This window comes from Triticum dicoccoides, chromosome 2A (genome assembly GCF_002162155.2).
Source record: "Triticum dicoccoides isolate Atlit2015 ecotype Zavitan chromosome 2A, WEW_v2.0, whole genome shotgun sequence".
Classification (NCBI taxonomy): domain Eukaryota; kingdom Viridiplantae; phylum Streptophyta; class Magnoliopsida; order Poales; family Poaceae; genus Triticum; species Triticum dicoccoides.
The window spans coordinates 782099148-782118016 of record NC_041382.1 but is presented as its reverse complement, the minus strand read 5'-3'; the positions used below and the strand labels follow the sequence as shown (position 1 = coordinate 782118016).

The 18869-nt window shown below is 43.9% G+C and overlaps 1 protein-coding gene and 2 long non-coding RNA genes across 6 annotated transcripts in view; 2 read left to right on the top strand and 1 right to left on the bottom strand.

The window, feature by feature from the left end:
- Nucleotides 1-6445, top strand: part of LOC119352519 — a 54143-nt gene extending 47698 nt beyond the window's left edge. Inside the window, exon 4 of the long non-coding RNA XR_005170189.1 lies at nucleotides 6038-6445. This is a non-coding gene — a long non-coding RNA (uncharacterized LOC119352519). The remainder of the gene's footprint in view (nucleotides 1-6037) is intronic.
- A 1337-nt stretch (nucleotides 6446-7782) lies between these two features.
- On the top strand, nucleotides 7783-15429 carry LOC119357284 (nodulin homeobox-like). Of its 4 annotated transcripts, XM_037624276.1 has the most exons (17): nucleotides 7783-8305; nucleotides 9161-9286; nucleotides 9353-9508; nucleotides 9749-9832; nucleotides 9932-10057; nucleotides 10977-11192; nucleotides 11655-11786; nucleotides 11891-11974; nucleotides 12083-12244; nucleotides 12360-12651; nucleotides 12742-12858; nucleotides 12952-13024; nucleotides 13181-13241; nucleotides 13566-13676; nucleotides 13755-14177; nucleotides 14319-14353; nucleotides 14519-15429. In XM_037624276.1, exons 2-17 carry the CDS (start codon nucleotides 9161-9163, stop codon nucleotides 15069-15071), a joined length of 2751 nt encoding a protein of 916 aa, XP_037480173.1. In that variant the 5' UTR covers nucleotides 7783-8305; the 3' UTR covers nucleotides 15072-15429. The 4 variants fall into 4 exon arrangements, with proteins under 4 accessions (XP_037480173.1, XP_037480172.1, XP_037480175.1 ...); XM_037624275.1 differs by having other exon boundaries at nucleotides 9161-9508; XM_037624278.1 differs by having other exon boundaries at nucleotides 9161-9508; nucleotides 14319-14358; nucleotides 14519-14657.
- Nucleotides 15430-16163: 734 nt separating this feature from the next.
- On the bottom strand, nucleotides 16164-16784 carry LOC119352518. The gene is made up of 2 exons (XR_005170188.1): nucleotides 16680-16784; nucleotides 16164-16555 (listed from the first exon to the last, which is right to left on the bottom strand). It is a non-coding gene; the product is annotated as an uncharacterized LOC119352518 (long non-coding RNA).
- Between the last annotated feature and the right edge of the window lie 2085 nt (nucleotides 16785-18869).

The window sequence follows — 18869 nt, the reverse complement described above, 5'->3', positions numbered from 1 at the left end:
GGCGCGACACCTTGATCTCCATCGTAGCATCGTTGTCGTCTCGCTAATCTTATGCTTCCACGACTATCACTACCGTTTAGTAATAAAGTAAAGCATTACATCACGATTGCATTGCATACAATAAAGCGACAACCATATGGCTCCTGCCAGTTGCCGATAACTTGGTTACAAAACATGATCATCTCATACAATAAAATTCAGCATCATGCCTTGACCATATCACATCACAACATGCCCTGCAAAAACAAGTTAGACGTCCTCTACTTTGTTGTTGCATGTTTTACGTGGCTGCTACGGGCTTAAGTAAGAACCAATCTCACCTACGCATCAAAACCACAACGATAGTTTGTCAAATAGACTCCGTTTTAACCTTCGCAAGGACCGGGCGTAGCCATACTTGGTTCAACTAAAGTTGGAGAGGCAGTCGCCCGCAAGCCATCTCTGTGCAAAGCACGTCGAGGGAACCGGTCTCGCGTAAGTGTACGCGTAAGGTTGGTCCGGGTCGTCTCGTCCAACAATACCGCTGAACCAAAATATGACATGCTGGTAGGCAGTATGACTTGTATCGTCCACAACTCACTTGTGTTCTACTCGTGTATATAACATCAACATCATTAACCTAGGCTCGGATGCCACTGTTGGGTTTCGTAGTAATTTCAAAAATTTTCCTACGCGCACACAGGATCATGTGATGCATAGCAACGAGAGGAGAGTGTTGTCTACGTATCCAACGCAGACCGACTGCGGAAGCGATGACACGACGTAGAGGAAGTAGTCGTACGTCTTCACGATCCAACCGATCAAGCACCGAAACTACGGCACCTCCGAGTTCGAGCACACGTTCAGCTCGATGACGATCCCCGGACTCCGATCCAGCAAAGTGTCGGGGAAGAGTTCCGTCAGCACGACGGCGTGGTGACGATCTTGATGAACTACAGCAGCAGGGCTTCGCCTAAACTCCACTACAGTATTATCGAGGAATATGGTGGCAGGGGGCACCGCACACGGCTAAGGAATCGATCACGTGGATCAACTTGTGTCAACTTGTGTGTTTAGAGGTGCCCCTGCCTCCGTATATAAAGGATGGAGGAGGAGGAGGCCGGCCAAGGCAAAGGTGCGGCCAGGATAGGGAGTCCTACTAGGACTCCAAGTCCTAGTAGGAGTCCACCAAGAGGGGAGGAAGGGAGAAGGAATAGGAGGAGAAGGAGAGGTGGCCGGCCCCCTTTTCCCTAGTCCAATTCGGACTAGAGGGGGGGGGGGCGCAGCCTTTTTCTCCTCTTCCCACTAAAGCCCATCAAGGCCCAATACTCTTCCCCGTATTCCCGTAACCCCCCGGTACTCCGGAAAATACCCGAATCACTCGGAACCTTTCCGAACTCCGAATATAGTCGTCCAATATATCGATCTTTACGTCTCGACCATTTCGAGACTCCTCGTCATGTCCCCGATCTCATCCGGGACTCCGAACTCCTTCGGTACATCAAAACTCATAAACTCATAATATAACTGTCATCGAAACCTTAAGCGTGCGGACCCTACGGGTTCGAGAACAATGTAGACATGACCAAGACACGTTTCCGGTCAATAACCAATAGCGGGACCTGGATGCCCATATTGGCTCCTACATATTCTACGAAGATCTTTATCGGTCAGACCGCATAACGACATACGTTGTTCCCTTTGTCATCGGTATGTTACTTGCCCGAGATTTGATCGTCGATATCCAATACCTAGTTCAATCTCGTTACCGGCAAGTCTCTTTACTCGTTCCGTAATACATCATCTCACAACTAACATATTAGTTGCAGTGCTTGCAAGGCTTATGTGATGTGCATTACCGAGAGGGCCCAGAGATACCTCTCCGACAATCGGAGTGACAAATCCTAATCTCGAAATACGCCAACCCAACATCTACCTTTGGAGACACCTGTAATGCTCCTTTATAATCACCCAGTTACGTTGTGACGTTTGGTAGCACCCAAAGTGTTCCTCCGGCAAACGGGAGTTGCATAATCTCATAGTCATAGGAACATGTATAAGTCATGAAGAAAGCAATAGCAACATACTAAACGATCAGGTGCTAAGCTAATGGAATGGGTCATGTCAATCAGATCATTCAACTAATGATGTGACCTTGTTAATCAAATAACAACTCATTGTTCGTGGTCAGGAAACATAACCATCTTTGATTAACGAGCTAGTCAAGTAGAGGCATACTAGTGACACTCTGTTTGTCTATGTATTCACACATGTATTATGTTTCCGGTTAATACAATTCTAGCATGAATAATAAACATTTATCATGATATAAGGAAATAAATAATAACTTTATTATTGCCTCTAGGGCATATTTCCTTCAACAAAGTGTTCCTCCGGCAAATGGGAGTTGCATAATCTCATAGTCATAGGAACATGTATAAGTCATGAAGAAAGCAATAGCAACATACTAAACGATCTAGTGCTAAGCTAACGGAATGTGTCAAGTCAATCACATCATTCTCCTAATGATGTGATCCCGTTAATCAAATAACAACTCTTTGTCTATGGTTAGGAAACATAACCATCTTTGATTAACGAGCTAGTCAAGTAGAGGCATACTAGTGACACTCTGTTTGTCTATGTATTCACACATGTATTATGTTTCCGGTTAATACAATTCTAGCATGAATAATAAACATTTATCATGAAATAAGGAAATAAATAATAACTTTATTATTGCCTCTAGGGCATATTTCCTTCACCTGTACCTCCCATCCAACTCTCCTGTCATTCCGCCGTCGTTCTGCTCTTCCAGGTTCACCGCCGCCAGTAGATCATCTGCGCCATTCGACTTCGATAAGCGACAACGTCGTCGGGCGACGGTTTCTTGAACCTGCGGGTGTTCAACGGGCGCAACAACTTGTATTCGCTTCGACGCTCGGAACTCTCCAAGGTCGACTTGTTCTACCAGACACCTGAAGAAGCGGTCGCGCACACCAAGGTGGTGCCAACGCTCATGCCCGCCAAGGCCTCAGCACCAACACAAGGAGAATCTGCAAGGCTGACTTGGCAATGGCGGAGATGGCGGCACCCAAGATCAAGCCGCCGACACCCCTGGTGACTGTGAGGCCGCTAGTGTGCCAGTCCTTCTGGACGTTCATTCGCTCTGTGACTTTCTTCATGACAGCCTCGGAGAACAAGGTCATCATCGCCGACCACACCAACCGCATCTTTCGCTTTGACACCGATACTGACTGCGTGCTCACCATGTCGAGCCTACAGGAGCAAAAGAACACACCACTGGCAGTCTCCCTGCCTGGCACTGCGACGTCCTCCCACTGCCACCCTTCATCATCCACCACAAGCACCCCTTCGTCGGCCCCTACATCATCATCAATAGCGACACCATATGCTTCTCCATCAGTTATGCCGAGGACATCGACACCTACTTTCCACACCATGACTCGCGAGTGGAGCAAGACCAACGACTAGCTCTTGTCATTCCATGACAAAGGCGGACTACGCCCCGGAGCTCAGTCTCTGGTTCAGTGTTTATCACCACTTCTCCTATGTCGTCGAACTCTCCCACGTCGTTAGAGGGGAGGAGCCACTAGATGAGAAGATTCAGATGTGGGTGCATGATGACCTGCCAAAGGAGTTGCACCCGAGCACTAGGCTCAACACGGAGGTAGGACACCATTGCGGGACTTCAATCTTGGTATCTCTCATACTCCAGGAAAGGCAAATGCCATAGCCGACGCTCTCGGTCGCAAAGCTTATTGAAATAACCTCATGATTGAACCAAATCCCTATTTGAACAATTTCGGAAGATCAACCTCTTGAAATTCTCCTTGAGGATATCTTGCTAGTCTTGAAGTCACTCCAACTCTTGAAGATCAAATATGTAAAGCCCAACTTGGTGATAATATGATCAAGAGCATCATATTGACTTATAACTTTGTCTCCATCCTCTATGTTATTCACCTGTAGGTTTGATGAGTAATTACTAGTTCTCGGGGGGAATAAGGATGAGGTCTAGTTGTGTTTGAGACGAACGCGTACACGAAACATGGAATCCCCTTTTGTATGTTTGAGTTATTAATAACCTTGATGAATCTTGTGTAAAGGGGCCCCCCGACCACCAGCATCATCACCAAGTTTGGGCATGGGGCGTATTACCATCATCGTGAAGGTTAAGATGTTGAGGTAATTCGAGGCAACAGTAAAAGCCTCGGTTCTGCGTCTTTGTAACTGACAGGTAAATAACGAAAAACCCTTAGCGTGGTCGCGTCCATGGGAAAAATCCTTAATCACCGTAGCGAGAACCGACGTGGGGAAATTACGATGGTGGCGTGCATGATACGAAGTCTACCCCGATCGGAACCTATTCTACACCCCACATAGCTTCCGAGTTGGGAGAAATTACCTCACCCTACCACGCCACGCCCCTTCACTCTCCCTCTATCGCCTCGCTTCTCTCCCAGTCGACGAGCGAGCGGCTCCCCTCTCCTCCCCTCCCCGACCCTAGGGTTTCACCCCTCCGCCGTCGCCTCCCATCCCTCATCCCCGACCACCTCCTCCGTCGTGGCCCACCCCCACCGAGCTCCCACACCAGAAGATCAGCGCCGCCGCCCAGATCGACCCCGGGCCCCGCTCTCGCCGCCGCCCCGGCCTCTAGCTTCGCCGCGGGACCCCTAGATCGGGCCCGACCCTCACAAACAAGGTGCATATGTGTTTCCTTCCCGGTTCGTTTCGTCGGGTGCATCATTGTGAGTTCCTGACCGAATCCCTCCCTTAGCCGCCGACTTCCGCTAGATTTCTATGCATTCATTTATTTGCCTAATACTAGTACTACAACAAGCTTAATAAGCTTGATCTGAAGTGAAGTAAGCTTAAGATGAATGAAACCAAGTTACCCGGTGAGTGATTTTTGGCAAATTTTCTGACATGTATACTTTATGATGTAGTAGTAATGCTCATTTATATATCTAGCACAGAGAAATGAGGCAGGCTATCACTGCTAGCACATATCTACGTATGTGGTTGTTACCTAAATAAATGGCACAATATGCAAGCATATGTACGCATTTTACCTAATAGTATTACAACAACATACAACTCTCTATACAGGCCAAAGAAATTGTGTTGCATTCTATTTGTAGTAGGTTGTAGAGATGATGTAGAAACCACACAGGAATAATGCACTCATGTTTCGAGGCCTTTATACCAAATGTTTACACCTTTATTTAGTCTATTAAAATATATAATTTAAAAATGATTTGTGTTTTGATTATTTTAATTAGTATATTGAATCAAAGAAAATTGTGTTATATTATTCTCTTATATACGATTGAAACATCCATCTATTGAAAATATCACTTATTTTCGCTGTGCTTCAAACAATATACAAAAAATATGATGTCCATTTCTCTTTTGTGTTTGTGCATAATTGAATATTATTAAATATTTCAGTTGGGATATCTGAATGAAAATCCGATATAAATTTTATCCAAATACAAGTTTCTGGTGTATGATTTCATTAGGAGCAAACAGAATATTCTAGAGTTCATGACATGTTGATGAGGATCTTCTCATCCCATCACCATTGGCATTGTTGCTTGCAAGTTTTTTCTCATACTATTTATTGCATGACTTCGTAGATCCCGCAACCAACTAAACTGGTTGGCAGCATGTTATATTGTGGGAACCGGCAACCAACCGGGTGGCAACAATGTCATAATATTTTCTATTCGTGGGATTCATATATAAACCCCGTAGATCAAGTTATCCTTGATAAGATGGCTTATCTTGTCACACTAACGATATACTGTGCTTTCACGACCATTATTGGCTGGGCGACCACCGGTACCTGATACATGTTGGTGGGGGTGGTTGTACCCGAACCCCACGTGGGAGCCGACTCTAGGTTGGTGACGTGGCTATCCCACCCATCGATGCGGTTTGTTTTTGGGGTGGTAGACGACGTTTTAGGTGATAACAAGAGCTCCCGCCCATGTCAAAAAGCAAGGTTACTTAAATCTTCAAGCATCAATTTCAGCCACAGGGATGATAGCTAATTCAGCTGTTCAAGCGGAAGCACATGGTCTAAAGTTGGCAGCAAATCTTTTGGAATCTCTACACATTCAGGAAGCTGCGGTGCTAACAGACAACCTCACTGTGGCAAAAGCTGTTGCAGCAAGATCGCCAAGGAAGGAACTAGGGAATTGACAAATAAGAAGCTATATAGCAGACTTTTGTGCAATGATAGAGTTCAAGAACATTCAGGTCTACCATGTTAACAGAGATCAAAACAGCATAGAACATGAAGCTGCAAGGTTAGCAATCACACAGGATCATGTAGCTTCTCCTATCCATAGGTTTAGTTGCACTAATCCTGTTCATACTAGAGGGCATTGTCCCCTGCTTCAGAGATTAATGCACACTCAAATGCAGGGATTTGTACTTCTACGTGTAAATTGTTTCTCAGATTAATGCAATAGTATGGGCGCCTGGTGCGCCATTTGTTTGTTCAAAAAAAAAAGAGCTCCCGCCCATGTCAAAACTTCACGTACGTCCCAAGGCCTCCTACATTGTATTGTTTACCCACATTGTATTGTTTTAGGTGTTTGGCACGAATATTTCATTCATCTTGTATAAACATGTTGGATTTTTATTTATGAAAAAAGGGGGCTCTAATGAATAATCCAACTCCGATCCAAGTAGGTTGAGAGAGATTTGGTTCAATTCAAACTCAAACTAAAGGAGGGCGTGTTCCAATCCAAGTAGTAAGTGGTTTGGACAAAGTAAAGTAAAGCAAGTAAGCAAAGTGGGCTCCTTTTTCCTCCCTCCCTCCCTCCTTGATTTGGTTTGGAGGTAACCGACGAACGGGCCGCGTCCACGTGTCCCCTTCCTTCTCCTTTCCCACCGCCTTCTCCGTCCACATCGCCGACCGGCAACCGCCTCCCCCCTCTCCGCCTGCCTGAGCGCCGGAGGAAGAGAAGAGTGAGTCTCGTTGTTCGTCTCGCCCTTGTCCCATTCCGTTTCCCCCCTTTGCTTTGGTTTGCTTGCCGTGGGCGAATCGGATCTGGAAGCCTCCTCCTTCTCCCCGCCCGCGCAAGAGATAGATAGATAGATCTCATCATAAATAAAAAAAATATACGACCTTCTTAGCCTGCCCGCGATTTCGCCCGCCTCTTGTTACCTCGTCGATTGCAGGACGGACGGACGGACGGACGGACGAGCCAGCGATTGGATTGGATTGGATATCGGGTATTTCTTTCCTTGTCGGTCTTTTTTTTTGAGCATTAGTACAGACACAAGTGCTCATATACACGCGCATACACTCACCCCTATGAACGCACACACGCACACCCTACCCCTATGAGCACCTTTGAGAGACTGAGCCGGCATATCATCTTGAGATTTACGAAGTCACCGTAGGCGTCTCGTCGTCGACGGAAACTTCTCTTCCCACTGAAAGCGCATCATCGGAAATCCTGAAATAAATACAGGAATAATGCAAGCACCAGGATTTGAACCCTGGTGGGTTGGGGATACCACTGTCCACCTAACCAACTCAACCACAGGTTGATTCGCTTCTTTCCTTGTCGGTCGACGATTCTTTGTTCCCCCTCTGGTTACGAGTATTATATTATTATTACTACTAAACTAGTACAAATGTACGTGCATTGCAACGGGCAAAAATAAATGCAAAGCCTGCTTCCTCTCTCCAGCCACCTCTCCAAAATCCGGCCCAACCAAGGCCCAGCCAAACCTCCTGTTAACCCTAGCGAGAGAGATCGGGAGGTCCTCTTCCCAATCGATCCCCATCCTCTGGATCCTCTCAGCGCCGCCACACACACGCCCCCGCACCGCTCCTCGCCGTCGTTTGCCCAGCGACCGCTCCGGCCGCGCCGGAAAATTAGATCTTTTGCCCCACTTTACATCCCCATTAGATAAATCCCTTCCCTAGATCTTTTTGGCCGCGCCCAAATTGCATCGCCTCTCGGCCGACCATCTTTTTGGCCGCGCCCAAATTGCATCGCCTCCATGACTCGAGCTGGCGAGGCGCCTGGACGCGGGCCTTCCCTGCGCCACCACATCTCCGACCCGTCTACCCATGCTCCTGTTCCGTCAAGCGGCGCGGCGGCTTCGGCGTGAGGCGGCTCTTCTTCGTTTGCTTGGGGGAAGCGGGGTGGCAGCGCCCCTTCACTCTGTGGTCAGAGTTCGTCCCCGCGTGCTGCTGCTCTAGGCCATCAACTGGTGCCATGATCCGCTTCTGATCCCCGCTTGGATGGGGATTTCTTTCTGAAGTTTATTGTCAGATGTATGTATGTGTGTGCAGATTTCCTGTAATCTTTACATCTTTGTTTCCCGTCGCTTGTTGAATCATCACCTAGATGGGTGCGTATATGAATTACTCCCTCCGTTCCTAAATACTCCCTCCGTAAACTAATATAAGAGCGTTTAGAATACTAAAGTAGTGATCTAAACACTCTTATATTAGTTTACAGAGGGAGTAATTGTCTTTCTAGAGATTTCAACAAGTGACTACATACGAAGCAAAATGAGTGAATCTACACTCTAAAACATGTCTACATACATCCGTATGTTGTAGTCCATTTGAGATGGCTAGAAAGACAATTATTTGGGAACGGAGGGAGTATTAGTTAGTGAGATTAAGCGTAAACAAGCCATGTGGGATTGTCCTCTAGAATTTTTCTTACGGTTGTACCGACTGCTCACAAAAAAAATTCATATACGGGGGTCGAGATTAGTGCCTCTGCCTTGTTAGGTTCGATCGAATCTGCTGCACAAGCACATACTTTTGCCTCTTTCCTCTTGGTAGATGCAGAGAGCACTACAGATTACTATGTATGTGTGTGCTCCACAAAATTCTCCACGCAAGTGCTACTTAATATCCCACATTTCCTGGGCAAATTCAGCCCAGGTTGCCAACTGGGGTCGTCGCTCGGTCGGTTGGTCGGTTGCTGTCAACATGTATATGTGATCCTGCATTTTTGTGAAAGCATCTTGGTTAGCAGAATCTTTACTTTCAAGACACTTACTTGACCGCATAATGAATTCACCTGTAAGCTCCGTTTCATGTACAAGAAAGATGTTTGAATATTTTCTCACTACCGCCAAACCGGAATACTTATATTTCGATTGTTGGGTGCAGATGATAGACATGATTTCTGCTGTCCAAGACCTTAGTGGGCTGACCACTAGGGAACTTAGTGAGATGCTCAAGGAGTCCGACAGCTTCGCCTTGCAGTCCAAGGCGCAAGCCGGAGGTCCAGAGCAGGTGCTTATTAGCTACAATCTTCACACCTATTTCAGCCACCCTTTCACTGACACGTCTTCTCTCCAGGTGGACATGGAGAAGCTTGTGTCATCGCTTCCTCTCCATCTTCTTGCTGTAAGTTTGGATATCGGAAGAGGTTCAGATTTGACATATGTGCTCCGTGCCGTGCGCTTTTTGCATTGTTTGTCTGAGCTAGCAACTCGCCACACCAAGCTCGAGCAGGTGACTTCTCTCGTCCATTTCATCGCATACGAATTTCTTACCCTGTTCATTTGAATCTTGATATTCTGCGACTTCTCTCTTTCTCTATGTCATAGTTGACTCATGAATCACATCATATGGTCTTTGTGTCTTTCTCCGATAAAGCTTAATTCGTTAAATAATTTTGCTTTTACTTATGGTTAGATGCTAAATGAGTAAAAGATGAGCATTGAGTCACAATCCTTGTTTATCTTCGTGCAGGTTCTTCTGGATGATGTGAAGTTATCTGAACAAGTTATGGACCTGATATTCTTTCTGCTATCCGTTCTGTCCCACTGGAAGAAGGTTCGACAACCACCAAATTATTTATTGAGGGCGGCATGCTTATACTTAATTGTTATCATTTCATACTAATTTCTGGTAACAGCTATTGTTCTAAATTAGGAAGATCATCTCGGCGCTTCTCCCTTCATACATTCATCACTTGTAGCAGGAAGTCTTCATCTGATGACAAGTTACTTCTCATCTCAGTGGCATGAGCTTGTTCATATTCTTCTTGCACATCCAAAGGTAAGTAGTAGGTAACCCATATGGTAATTTAGTGATTATTTCGTTCCATGGCTTGATTCTGAAGAAACTGTGAAATATAAAAGCATATAACTAGCTTCCCGAATTTATAACATGTTAATGTTTAAATTCTACTCCCTCCGTCCCATAATATAAGATATTTTTTGACACTATGTGATAGTGTCAAAGATAGTGTCAAAAAGATCTTATATTATGGGGCGGAGGGAGTATTTTTTAACCTCGCCCCTATTTTGCATTGCTTTTGATTTCTGAACTCCCAGATTTTGTTGTTTTTCATCATCACGGCCAACTTTTCTGTAATAATCTTGTTGCGCTGCAAGTTGATTTCATAAATGATAATGACATGTTTATCGCTGGTTTTGTCCTCATCCTGAATAGAATTTGTAACATATTGTGGAGTGTCGACTCTGTTCTTAGATATTCCAATCAAATTCATTTATACTTGTGGTGTTTTGTGGTTCAACCAGATTAGTAACAAGTGTAGCTCCCAGGCCAATCTGAGCTAAAATTAGTAGTATTCTTAAAATGTGTCAACTTCTGCGCTATATTATTACAGGCTGTTATCCGCAGGCATCATTTTATTATATAATACTAAGATATTATGTTAGTATTTAACTTCCTTTAGCTATTCTACTGGGTTATCTGAACCTTCGTTGCTTATAAGTTTTTGCTGACTACTGTTTAGTTATTGATTCCTGTTTCGTTTATACATCTCAGTAGAAAGATATTTCGGTAGAAAAAAAGCAAACACCTGACCTTCGCGTAGTTCTTTCTTTTTGTACTCCCTGGATCACTATGGCATCCTTTATATGAATGTTATACCAGCAAGACATAGATCTGCCTGTTAGGTACTTTGTATTCATCTGTTCATCTCTGTTAATATTTGCTGTTTTGTGGTCAGGTTGATATCTTTATGGATGTAGCCTTTGATAGTCTGCACGAAGATATGAGGTTATTGAGTGTCAGGCTATCGACATTGGGCACCAAAGCCTTTCCTGTTGGCCCTTTTGACTCACAACTCACTTACTTCATGTGCCAACAGTGCGAAGCATCATTGCAATTTCTTTTGTCACTGTGCCAGCAGAAGTTATTCCGAGATAGTATTTTAAAAAACAAGGTCCCGTATATCCCTATGCGTCTCATTTCCTTGATTTTTTTTAAATTTAAATGCATTTCCTTGTATTTTTAGTTCCACTGTTAAGGGGAAAACTGCTGAATGTGAGCTCCTTTTCTTCTTTATGATTTATCAAGATATACTTGTTTCGGCATACTGATCAGTGATGCAAACAGAAGTATATCACCCTAACTCTCTCCCAAAAAAAAACTCATTACTTGTTCTCCAGTTTTAGTTCAATTCCATCTTGTTACCCCCTTGCATAAGATTTCTAGAAAATAGATCAACTGATTAACCTAGACTAATCTAGTGTGTGGAATAATACCTTAATTTAGTGACACATCCATCTTCCTGTGTTTTCTACTAAAAGAAGTGAGTATGTACTCAAATATGTTACTGTTTCTGTATATCATTACATCGTGTATGCCCTTGGAGGATATTGACTCAAGAAGTTACTAAATGCAGGAGCTCTGTAGAAATGGAGGCATACTGTCACTCTCGTTTACGATATTGAAGTTAGGTGTTCCAGAATGGCTGAAAGGATCAACTGATATTGCTTCTTCCATTTCCAGACAGAAGGCTAAAATCCTTTCTATCGTAAGTTTGTCATGAGTCTTGAATTACTTTGTTTAATTCAAGTACTACCACTGTATACTGCCAGTGTTGCCTTTATAACTAATGCCTGGTTAAATACTCTGTAGTTGTTACAACTGTGTGAATCTGAAAGTATTTCTTACCTCGATGAAGTCGCCACTTTGCCAAAGAGCATGCAACTAGGGCTGGAGGTTAGTTCTCCTAGGTCTGACCACAGCTGGGGTTGAAATTACTCCTTTTCTGCAGCATTTGAAAATATCATTTGGTTCCTATCAAATTTATCACAATGATTACTGCAGGTTCTTGATTTGCTGAAGATCGCATTTGGAAGAAAACAAAAACCTGCTGCCGGTTCCCATGATAAGAGTTACCCCATGGGTTCTGTGCTTATCAGTGCATTGCGTCTCGTTGACGTCTTTTCTGATGATTCAAACTTTAGATCTTCCTTCATAACTAATACTGTAAGCTTTGAAACCGACTGCTTTTAATACGTACCATGATAGGGTTATATATAGTCTTTTTGCAACCGCAAAACTCTTATTTTAGCTAATTCAATTTCGTTCATCTTCTCTGCAGATTCCCTTTCTGACGCAAATTTTGGCGACTCCTCATGATGAGTTTGTCTCAAGTTGGTGCTCTGTCGATCTGCCAGTGATGGAAGATGATGCTAATCTGGATTATGATCCGGTTGGTGCAGCTGACCTGGCACTGTTAGCTGCTTCAAATATGCTGACTGAAGCGAAAGTTAACTATTCATGCAATTTTCGCTCTATCAGCATGCCTTCAATACAATATGCACAGACAAGAACATCCTGTGTGGTGAAAATAATAGCAAATTTGCACGTCTTTGTTCCAAACATATGCGAAGGTCAGATCTTCTCTCAGTGGCTATGCGACGCTGTACGATTTTTTGTGTAACCTTGTTAAATGCAAGTTCCATTGTCATGTATGTTAACAGAGCAAGAAAGAGACCTCTTTCTTCAGAAATTTCAGAAATACTTGTTATCAGAGAGTCCCAAGCCATCATTGGACCATCCAGCAGCCGATGAGATCACCATAGTTTGTACAAACTTGGGTACAGTCGCTTGTCTTTCTGTTTTGCAATTTGTTGTGATTATGTTAATTCATCGCATTGCATATCTTATGTCTTCTTTTGCTCGGTTTGCAGGATCTTTGTCCCATTATGCTAAATCATTAATCCCTGGTAACTTGTTAAATGAGGAAGATGTGCAACTATTAAGGTGGGTAATGACATTTTGACTGGTCCTTAGTGTGCCACATAGAAACAATATTCTTTATACCTTTCTTGCCGTATGCCTGATTGGTTTGAATTTGTTGCCCTCAGCTGACAACTTCTTTGTTGACGCTTCTCTAAACTTTACCTTTCCTCTCTGCAGTGATTTTTCTTATAAGTTGCAACGTTGGTGTAAATCGCAAGTTGGACAGAGAATATCGCAGGTTTTTTTTGCTTTACTCATTGATCTCAAACATCATACCAAAGCATTATGTTTAGGGTCTCTGTTTTCTGGTTCTCAAGGGATAATCTGTAAAAGCAGTAAATTACATTTCTACAAGTATAGTTTTAAAGTGCATAATGTCCTCAGGCAAATTCATTGTTTCTTTTGTATGGTTGGTGTGACGGGTGTGCTCAATGTGTAAACTAGAAAATAGCCTGGAACCATGCATTGGGTGGCAGCTTCATACTTCTTAGCAGTCTACTCAAAAGTTTTTGCCAGTACCTCATTTTCTTATGTAAGATGATTTCATGATGTGATATTTTAGGTGGCAAAAAGTGACGCCACATCAGAAATGAAGGTAGACTTGCAACCGTTGCAGCAGCCCCAGCCAGCAAGGGCTAGTGTTCCAGATCCCAATATGGATGGCCCTCCTAAGGTAACATTATCGATTACATTAATATTAGCCATTGACTTGGTAATGTATTTGATCCCAATCCAAAACTGATACTAGCAGGATGTGCAAAACATTGAAGAGTCTATGGCGACGCCCCCCATGAGACAAGATGGAAATGCTAGGGATGAGACTCCAAGAAACCGTGCCACTACAAATGGTGGGGTCCTGCAAAATTCAGTCGGTCAGAACCTAATCCATCTTGGCGTTGCGAGAACGACTAGCGCAGGCTATCCGGGTCCCAGTACTGCTACCAGCATGGAGGTCCCATGCTGCAGAAGTGTAGACCATTTCAAAACACCAGAACCTACCAAGGAAAGTTGTCTCCGGGACGAGGATGAGAGGCAGCCTAGTAGGAGAGGAAAGAAGCGAACTATCATGAACGACGGGCAGGTAAATGAAATTGAGAATGCTCTGGTTGATGAGCCCGAGATGCATAAGAATGCCGCTTCCCTTCAGACATGGGCAGAGAAGCTGAGTGGGCAGGTAATATATATTATATGCCTTTTCTTTTCTTTCTTGCCGCGAATGATATATATGCCTTTTCAGTTGGGTAAATGTTTCATTAGGTCTGACTAACTAGTTTTGGCTTTGTCTGATTAATGGAAATGCGTCCTTACTTTTCAGGGTGCAGAGATCACATCATCGCAACTAAAGAATTGGTAAGGTGAAATTATCCGTCTTCTTTCCTAGGAATGTACTGCCCCATAATATAACCAACTCTTAGTCCTTCAAATTTAGTTATTCCTGTATCATACATATTTTCTTTTGTGCCTGCATTCTGTATCTGTTTGTAATAATAGCCTTTTCTTTTAAATTCTACCTAGGCTGAACAACAGAAAAGCTAAGCTCGCTCGTATCGCGAAAGAAAGAGGAGTGCCATACGAGGGCGAGGGTGCTGACAAGTCATCTACACCAGCTAATTCTCAGTTGGGTGACTCCTCAGAGAGTGCCGGCGAGGAGAGCTATTTGCCGCCTTCAAGGGTGCTGAATGCTCTAGGCTTATCCAACTCCAAGGGCAGCAGCAGGCTCGTTACCCCAGACTCCAGCGAGCCAAGTACACAAGACATGATGACGAGCCGCCCGTTCACAAGATCATTGTCATTCGAGCCTGGCCGCCCCGTTCTGCTGATTGACAACGAAGGGAATGAAATCGGCAGGGGCGAGATCTTCCAGGTTGATGGCAGGGCCCAAGGGAAGAGCCTGGCGGAGAGCCACATCTGCATCATCGACGTCACCGAGCTCAAGGTTGAGAAATGGAGGGAACTCCCCCACCCTTCCGAGGCGTCGGGAAGAACATTCCAGGAGGCGGAGTTGAGGCATGGCGGCGTGATGAGGGTTGCCTGGGATGTTGTCAGGCTCACTCCGGTGGCGACGTAGGGTGGTTTGTTCCCTTTTATGGTGTCGGGAATGTAGAAAGAAGCTGACGTCGGCCCCGTCTGGCTGGGCATCGAGAAGGTACAAACAGCAAGTAGAGAGAAGCTTCCTGTCAATCTAGGATCTGAAGCCAGGAATGAATGGTGGCTCTTATTGTAACTAGTGTTTGGTGAAAGCTAGCCTCCCTGTCATCTGTCAAAGACTCTGTATCCTTATGTTGCAGCCTCTTCTTAGGGTTTACTAATTCTGATATATCCGTCGCAACGCTGGTATGTTGCCATGTGACGTACAAACAAATTTATCTTTCTTTTCTGATAACTGAGAATGTTGATAAGAAACATGCACCGGGAGTTCTTTGACACCTGAGGCGTTTGGGTTCAAACTTTTAGGTTGAGGAAGCAGGTGCAGTTTTACATGCAAAACCCATATACATGATAATCTTTCTTTTCTGATAACTGAGAATGTTGATAAGAAACATGCACCGGGAGTTCTTTGACACATGAGGCGTTTGGGTTCAAACTTTTAGGTCGAGGAAGCAGGTGCAGTTTTACATGCAAAACCCATATACATGATAATCTTTCTTTTCTGATAACTGAGAATGTTGATAAGAAACATGCACCGGGAGTTCTTTGACACCTGAGGCGTTTGGGTTCAAACTTTTAGGTTGAGGAAGCAGGTGCAGTTTTACATGCAAAACCCATATACATGATCACAGGAAATGCGGTGTCTTGGTTCCGGTGAAATGCATGTCCAAGATGCTGTTCATGTATCTAGCAAGAAGGGGGCTGTCAGTTTCTTTTTGTTGTTGTGCTGTTGATGCTCAGTCCCATTTAAATTAGAGCATGTTTACGTACAAGTGTGCCGATATTTTCTGCTAATATATTGAAGCTAATGATGCTACCATCTAATCTTGATTCACCGGAAACATGGCATAGCATCAATTTAAACACAGAAAAATCTTTGGAGCGATAGATTGGCCAAAACACAATACCGATAATCAACACTCTTTATCTTGAGCATGACCACCAAACTGGTAGTGTAAAACTAACAAAAAATGACTGGGCATCCTTGTTGGGCGTTGAGTAGTTGAAAAGCTGAGTTACCGGCAATAATTAGTAAAAAAATGACGATTGATGCAACATGTCAAATCAAACTGCCACGACTAATGTATGAGATACTTCTATTCCAAATTATTTTTTCACACAATATCCATTAGGTCCCGGGCAAAATATAGGTAATTCAAATTAAACCTAATGAAGAGGCGGGAGAGGGGACAGGTAAAGGAGAACGGGTCATTGTCATCGACACCATCTCAGCAGGAGAGGGTTTCAAACAGTTTTTCTTGCACGCATCCATGGACGGGTAGCACTCTAGATTCGCAAGGCAACACAAGCAAAGCCATCCATCTTTGCACGGTTTACCATTGACACAAAGCCCATGCGGAAAATTGATCTTCTCATCATCCACGTCTTCTTCGATGATCCGACCTATGGTACAATAATCAATTAGCCGTTGATATGGTAACTGATCATTTCAGACTGATTAATTACAAACAAGCAACAACTATTGACAGGTGAGAAAGAACTGACAACTCTCTGTGGAAGTGCATACATTGAGCAGTAGGTGCGGAGCATAGGAGATGGAGAGACAGTAGCAAGGCTAGACCGTAGATGCGAACCGTGTACCTGTCCATCCTCTTCTAATGCAGTTTGAAAATGCTAGGGAAAAGATACACAGAATTGGTCTATCAACACAGGGCTTGTATAGATGGAGAGATGGGGATCCGGTGCAGAAAAGATCAAGCAATAATATAGTACCTATTAACTGGCCTAATTAAAATTTGTAGTACTCACTCCGATCCATATTAATTGTCGCTTAAATGGATGTAGCTAGTGCTATATACATCCATTTGAGCGACAATTAATATGGATTGGGGGGAGTACCTCATTTAGGAGCTTCATACTAGAAGCACATATCTTATGGTAGTACCATTATTTCTAATAGGAAGATTCCAACACTTGATAAAACATACCTAAATAAGACATTCGAGCAATAAAGAAGATTCCAACACTTGATAGGAGATTTCATTATTAAAAACAGATTTCGACACTTCATAAGACGTTTGCTCAATAAAAAGTTCCAACACTTATAAGACATTCAAGCAATAAACAAGATTCCAAGACTTGATACGAGATTTCATTATTAAAACATATTTCAACACTTAATAAGACAATTGCTCAATAAAAAGTTCCAACACTTAATAAGACATACCTACAAGAAGAGATATTTCAACACTTAAAAACGAATTCCAACAAATGAAGAAAAGATTTCAACACTTATTAAGACATATCAACAATAAAAACATATTTCAGCACTTAATAATATATCTCAAGAATAAAAATATATTCCAGCACTTAATTTCATCCTTTATAAAGATTTCAGTAATTAATAAGACATTTCAACATTAAAATAGATATCAACATTTAAGAATATATTTCAACACTTAAAAACACATCCTGACAACAATAAACATATTTCATCATTAAATAACACATCCCAACAATATAAACAAACCCCGGTGAAAAATCTAATCTATTTGTCTGATCTCTCATCCTAGCCCAACCGATAAAGTGGCCATTCTAGACACTGGAGCAATTTCCTATAAAGTGTGTGTGCTCACTCACTTCGACCTGCAACATTGTTCAAAACTGAAACATTACCAAACCTTCCAGTCGCCTCTATTCCTACTCAAACCAACATTTCTGAACAGAATCCGCCAAAGACCATGTCACACTGTGTTGGCCTGCCGAAGGACCTCCTCTGCCGCATCAACGCCAACCTCGATGATCTCAAGTGTAACACTAGCACGACGTGGCGCTGTGCTCTCATGCCGCTGTCCCCGTTGCTGGTCGTCGTCCTTGACGGTGTCGGTAGCTACCCCGCCGCAGCCTCGCTTCCCATGCGTCGCTTCTTCAACCTTGAACCCATCCCTTTGGGTGTGCGTTGCATCGGCTCTAGCAATGGATGTCTCGCCCTTGGCCGTCCCGTTTGTTACCACCATGATGGCCTCAACATGCTCAGCCTCTTCAATGCTGTCACGGACATAGAGGTTTGTTTGCCGTCAATCGTCATTGATCTATAACGGTAGGGGCGTTTCGAAGATCGTATTCTCACCAAGCCCCGGTAGGCACGACTTCCTTGCCCCCGCCATATGTGATGCCGATAGGCTCGTCTGTGTCACCGTGGGGGATATGAAGTGGACCTTCCTCAACCCCGTGCAACTTAAGGACGAAGACCACCTCGTCGACCTCGTGTACCATGAAGAAGGTAGGGTCTACTGCCTCACTCGGTGTGGAGGCATCCATGTGCTTCGCCTATCGGAGCGGTGTCGTGGCCGGGGCAGATCAGATCTGAGCGCACTACTGGCCATGGTTGAGCCATTGTTGTCCTCATCCAACCTTCCATTCGACCCTGCTAGTAGTTTTGCCACACCATACGACACGGTGTCTGGTTACACTAGTGCCAAGCAGGCGCTTGGGTTCAAACTTTTAGGTTGGGGAAGCAGGTGCAGTTATACATGCAAGATTCATATACATGATTACAAGAAATGCGGTGTGTCGGTTCCGGCAAAAAACCTGAAGATGTTGTTCATGAATGAGTTCAAAAGGGAGCTTGTGGTGGTTGATTGAGGGGGCACTTTTCAATGTTTGCAGATGAAAAAATGTTAATGTGCCACCGATGATCAGTTCCATTTGAATTAGAGCCTGTTCACATACAAGTCTGCTGACATTTTCCTTCGAT

Excerpts from the sequence above, each read along its gene's own strand:
- LOC119357284 (XM_037624275.1), top strand. The coding sequence starts at position 9,161 with ATGATAGACATGATTTCTGCTGTCCAAGACCTTAGTGGGCTGACCACT. Across the intron at positions 9,833-9,931 it reads TTCTGTCCCACTGGAAGAAG|GAAGATCATCTCGGCGCTTC; the intron begins GTTCGACAACCA and ends GTTCTAAATTAG. Across the intron at positions 14,354-14,518 it reads TCATCGCAACTAAAGAATTG|GCTGAACAACAGAAAAGCTA; the intron begins GTAAGGTGAAAT and ends AATTCTACCTAG.